The sequence below is a fragment of the Protomyctophum parallelum genome (genome assembly GCF_964188405.1).
Source record: "Protomyctophum parallelum genome assembly, chromosome: 4".
NCBI lineage: Eukaryota > Metazoa > Chordata > Actinopteri > Myctophiformes > Myctophidae > Protomyctophum > Protomyctophum parallelum.
In genome coordinates, this window is record NC_139700.1 from 18,078,010 (window position 1) to 18,084,009 (window position 6,000).

Below are 6,000 nucleotides of genomic sequence, written 5' to 3' on the forward strand. Positions count from 1 at the left end.
ATAACTACAACATGACAAAACGATATCATCCACTCCCGAACGGATCATAAACCCGAAAAGGAATTATTAGTTTTAGTCATAGTCTTTTGAATACAAATGTATTTAGTTTTAGTCATACTTTAGTCACCTGAAATGTTTTAGTGTCAGTCTAGTTTTAGTCGACTACATATCATACGATTTTAGTCGACTAAATCTACAGTCGATTTTGTCGACAAAAATGAGGGCCTTGATGTCGTAATGGCAGATTTTACATTTAGATGGTTGCATGCTGAAAATTGTGTGTGAGCTTGTACATCTGCTATCAGAGCACAACAAACATAAAACGATCTCTTCTCCACTAGTCCCTCCCCAACATTTTAGTGAAGTTTTAATTTGTTGACGTAATTTTCAGTATATTTAGTCATAGCTTTAGTTTGTATTCTGTTCTTATTTAGTTTCGGTCAGTGAAAAAAGGTAGTCGACAAAATCAACAAGGCAGGAAGAGCAGAGAGGTATTACTTCGTATTATTAATTCATGGCACAGTCATAAGATCCATTGTGTTTGCTGTAGCTCCACTAGGTGTTGATGACAACATGAACAACACATGCAGTGAGTGCTGATCAATAAGATAACTACACCAATACTACAGTAGCCTTTTACACACCAGGGTCCAGTGTGGTTGTGTAACATTACCTGTGTCATAAAGCTGACATACACTACGGGTGGCTAACCTACTACAACTGATAAAGATAGCACAGACATGTATTGTATACTCAACTGCAGGTACACTTAAAAGAAAAACAAAGGATAGTTAATCCATATTACTTTAGGTGGCTAAGTGGGCATGCATGCTTCGCAATGTATGGTTCAGGTTTTAGTACCCAGCATTGGCTGGGATATTCTTATTCTTTCAGATACACATACATGTGTGGGCACGGCCAACCTCACGTTGTAGAATAATGCCCTGCACCTTCAATAATGTCCTTAAATATGTATAATGCATAGTACACAGCGCCATTATGCTCACGCACCTTATACATATATATATAATTATATATATATATATATATATATAATATATATATATATATATATATATATATATATATATATATACCGGTATATATATAGCCTATATATAGGCTATATATAGCCAAGAAAAGCACGGCTGAATTCTTTGTTTTGATTAGCCGTTCCAATATCGTGGTTAAAAAGCACGGCTAGAAAGCTGTCTCAACCAATCAGATGATTGGTTGAGACAGCTTTCTAGCCGTGCTTTTTAACCCTCGAAATGACCTGTTAAAAATAGTTAAATAATAATATAATCCAGAGCACACTGCAGCTCTTACTCTAAATCACTTATTTTTATCGCTCGAAAAGATCTTTCTTTTTCTACACATCTCATAATGACCAGATACGCTGCACAGTGTTTTGTCCCAAATGAGCTGCCGTGAAAAGGTAGACTAGACTAAGACCCAGCGTGCACCCCGCACATGCTCTGAGCTGCGGTGGGCTCTGGATGTTGTTATAATACAGTAGTGCATACTGTACCGACGTGTATCTGTGTGGACAAATAATTGCTTGTTTGCCTGCTTGAACATTTTGAGTATGCTACATTTAGCTCATTCATAGAATTACATTGCAACAATGTGCAGTATTAATAAATGTAACTGCTAAGTACTGTAGAAGAGAGGTTTACTGTAGAAGAGAGGTTTGATGGAACCACGCATTGACAAGTCTAAGTCTAAGGTAACGTGATACACACACAGGCATGCATGCACACACACAAATGCAGTACACACACAATCATTGTTTGTCTCCTCACATAATGTCCCGCTCTATGAAGGTCACACAGGTTAATGAATTCTGAAAACTAATAAGCGTGATCACATTCAAGCTCAACGACAACAGACAGTGGAAAGAGCCATGGGTGATCCATAGATCTGTTTACCTGATCAATAATTCAATCAGAATCAATTATTCAGCCAGATCAAGAGAATAGAGTCTCGTCACATGGAATCTGCTTCACTCTGGAGCACACACATCAGTGTTAAGAGCAGTATGCTGTATGTGTGCTCTTTAAAAAAAAGAAAAGGAAAAGTATGTACAGAATGTATGACTATGTTTGTGTTTGTTTGTGCTTTCATTTATTTATTTATGTACCTGTGTCGCTGTGTGTGCACGTAACCTTGGGGTCATACCTGGGTCTCCCACGTGGAAAGTCAACATCTTAACCACTAAGCCAAAGGGATACCACCATGGCTCGGGGGAGATATTAGACTTTGGAGGCCATCAGGCTGAGGTTGTGAGCCACTCTGCTACACTCACCCCCCCTTTGACCTCCTCCCACGGGGAAACCCGATCCAGGTCACGGCACCATTCTAACACCCGGGAATCGTACCCGGGTCTCCCACGTGGAAAGCCAACATCTTAACCACTAAGCCAAAGGGATATGCACTCTGCTACACACATGTGTATGGCAGAAACCTTGTATCTACAGAATGTCATCTTCTTACACACAATAGTAGCAAAAATAGCAGATCTACAAGCTTGCAATGCATTGCCATGCAAATCGTTGTGAGCTTGTAGATCTACTATTTTCACTATTTTACTTTTAAATGTTTTGCCTGTAATGAAATGTTCAAATTAGGGACACCAGATACTGTACCAACAAGATTAACAAGCTATTAGTCTTGCATAGCCAGACAACTATTCCACAATCTCTGAATGCTATACTGTGTAGAGCAGGGGTAACCAACCAGGGGTTCGCGAGCTACCAGTAGCTCGCAGGAACCTTTCAAGTCGATCCCGAAGTGTCAGACTGACGGGCAGCCAGCCATCACTGCCAATACACAGCAGAACGTGTATAACGTGTATTTAGAATAGCGCGCAGTGATGGCTCGAGACGCCATCCACTGGTTAATGGCTCCTCCTGCTACAGACCGAGACGGAGCTGGAAGCCAGTAGCGACACAACACCTCGTAACAACAACCCGAATATCAGCGGATTTCCGTCCGCAGTTTGCTCGTCGGGGTCGCGTTAGGAAAAGAGAGAGAAAGAGGCGGCGAGGAGGTTACAGTTTGGGTTGAGAAGGAAGGAGGGTGGTTAAAATTAGAACGAAGCAAGCGGGGCCGGTCGAGGGGAAAAAAAGAATCGTCTCTATTTTTTTTCCCAGCCACCACAAACCAACTCCCCAAATGAACTCCGTCAGAGCCACCAACAGAAGACCCAGGCGAGTGTCGAGGCCGCGCCCGGTGCAGTATGATCAGCTGTCTGACGATGTTTGGTTATTGGACTTGGGCTTTCTTACGGACCTGACAGCAAAACTGAACGACCTTAACCGAGAATTGCAAGGGAAGGACAGAGACATTGGTGACATGATCAGTGCAATCAATGCGTTCAAAACGAAGCTGTAGAGTGACAGTCTGGAACTACCTCCTGAAATCCGAGCCAGGAAGCTGGCATTTCCGTTCACGAAAATATATTTTAAAATATCTTTACGTTTGTTTAATTTTTTTTTATATTTTTTAATTTCTGCTAAATAGAAAGCTATAATATATAGGCTATGCTTAGATGATTTCGATTTTCATTAAGATCATTTGCGCTCCTGTAAAGACAAATGGGAAGTGGGGAGGAGGCTTTACTTCTGCTTTATCGCTTGCTCATCATCAGAGCTTCCGTGATCGAGACTGAATGTATGATGTGACGGAAGCATGTGAAAAGTGTAAGAGGCAACGCAAGACTAACAAGCTATTAAATAGAGCTTATGATTAAACTACACTGGATCCATAGTGGTTTTGTTTTGTTTCCTGAACAGTAGCAGTTTTGGACATACAAGGTATCTGCCCAACAGTGATGATATGTATTACCGGTATGTCTATAGTGTATGTGTATTGTGTACATGTTACCTGTACGTCATACGTAGAGCCTGGACTGAGGTTATTGTGGAGAGTCTCCGGTATGTCTATAGTGTATGTGTATTGTGTACATGTTACCTGTACGTCATACGTAGAGCCTGGACTGAGGTTATTGAGGAGAGTCTCCGGAAGGTCATCAGTGGAAGCCACCTCATGGTAGGCCGACTCAAGGTAAGGACACACCTCCTTGTACCTAAAAGAATACAAAGTTATTCAGCCGTTATAAGCCTGGCGCCACCTTCTTGTCCCTTGAAGACTACTAAATATTAAATAATATATATAGTTATATATTGTAATTTCTACGACTTAACCCATTTAGACCTTCATTCTACAAATGTCTTCTAAATCATGAGAGTTTTCTTGAAAATCCCTCTGTTTCTATGTCAGTGGTTCTCAAACATTTTCATGTCAAGGACCCCCAAAAATATATGTAATCGGCCGCCGACCCATATCTGAAAATATGTTGTTCCAGTGACCCTTCCCCCAGAAGCAAAGATTTGAGTTAAAACGTTCGCTCTGAAAGAATATATATATTACTTGGCTTACCGATAACAAACTTTCATTGCATCTTGGTAAAACAGAATCCATTCTTTTTTGGTCTAACCATTCCTTTAGTAGGGTAAATGTAAATGATTTCAAGGTCAGAGTTGACGACATATTAATCTCTATCAAAGAAGAGGTTACATATCTGGACTGTATCCTGGACAATAAACTGGCAGGTGAGGGCATGACAACAAGAGCGATCAAAAGAGTAAATCAAAGGACAAGATTCTTGGGCAGAATCTCTTCCTTTGTTAAATTAACAGGAGGGCTCTCAGGACATTAGCTGCAGCTCTTATTCAGCCCTTGTTTGACTATGCATGCACCTCCTGGTTCTCTAACATCTCAATGGCACAACAAACTAAGCTCCAGACCTCCCAAAACAAACTAATCTGACTTATTCTATGCCTAGGGCCCATGACCCACCTTTTTGTAACACATTTTGATAGCTGGCTCTGGGTAGAAGACAGAGTCAAGCAATTGAAAATGCATGGGACTGACTTTCAAAATTGTAAATGCAGATCCATTAGTGTCCATTGACTTTACTGATTACCTAAAAAAGGTGAGCAACTCCCAGCCACAACACTAGAGGGAGTGTGAATAATGATCTGGTGCCACCCACTTTTAGAACAAATATGGGTAAATTCACCTTCCACAACACTTCCACTCAGGTGTGGAATGCCTTGCCCCCTTCCCTCAAAACTAGCAACTCCCCCCCCTCCCTCCCCCTTCCAATTCATTTCTATTTTAATCTGTACATAGATTTAATGTTGTTATTGTTATTGTGAATGAATGCATGGGACCCGAATGGAAACAAGACTGCAAGGTCTTTCTTCGGTGCTGTCCTTTTGGACCAAATATGCTTTACTGTACCTGTACCCTGTACCGTTTGCATCTTATTGTCTAATAAAATTATCAATCAATCAATCAATCAATCAATAGGGTTAGGGATATATTACACGGCTTGGTTGAATGCTTGATTCTGATTGGTCAATCGCTGAATTCAGCTGTGTGTTATTTCTTGATAATGACCGCTCCACTCTATAGAGGGTATATGCGTGTGACATCATCATACCCGGAAGTTTGCGGGAATGCCTAGTGAGTGGCAAAATGATGTGAGTTGATGCTGTATCCAACATGACAGCCATGTAAACAAACAAAAAAACATTTGAAGCGAGAAATAGACAATACTATTTGATCAATTCACTGCCTTGTTTTCTGAGGCGACTGTTCTGCAGCTGGGCAGATGGTCAGCACGGCGATACTTTCAAATCATTACCATAAGCATAGTCTCACGTAGCCAGACAACTATTCTACAATCTCCGAATGCTATATAGTCTGGAACTACATCTGAAATCTGAGTAAGGAAGCTGCCATTTCCGTTAACGAAAATATATTTTAAAATATCTTTACATTTAATTTTTGTATTTCCTTTTCTGCTAAGCAGCAAGCTGTATATGCTTAGATGATTTATATTTATATTAGGATACATTTGCACGACTGTGAAGATGAAACGGAAGTGGTGTGACTATACCGTCACTAAGGGGAGGAGACTAACGTAAG

The 6,000-nt window shown here is 40.6% G+C and overlaps 1 protein-coding gene across 1 annotated transcript in view; it reads right to left on the bottom strand.

Moving 5' to 3' along the window:
• ptprq (protein tyrosine phosphatase receptor type Q) overlaps positions 1–6,000 on the bottom strand; it is a gene marked incomplete at its 5' end in the record, with an annotated part of 83,258 nt that overhangs the window by 49,823 nt on the left and 27,435 nt on the right. Inside the window, one exon of the mRNA XM_083762705.1 lies at positions 2,833–2,933. Within this exon, the coding sequence (XP_083618831.1) occupies positions 2,833–2,933 (101 nt within the window). The remainder of the gene's footprint in view (positions 1–2,832; positions 2,934–6,000) is intronic.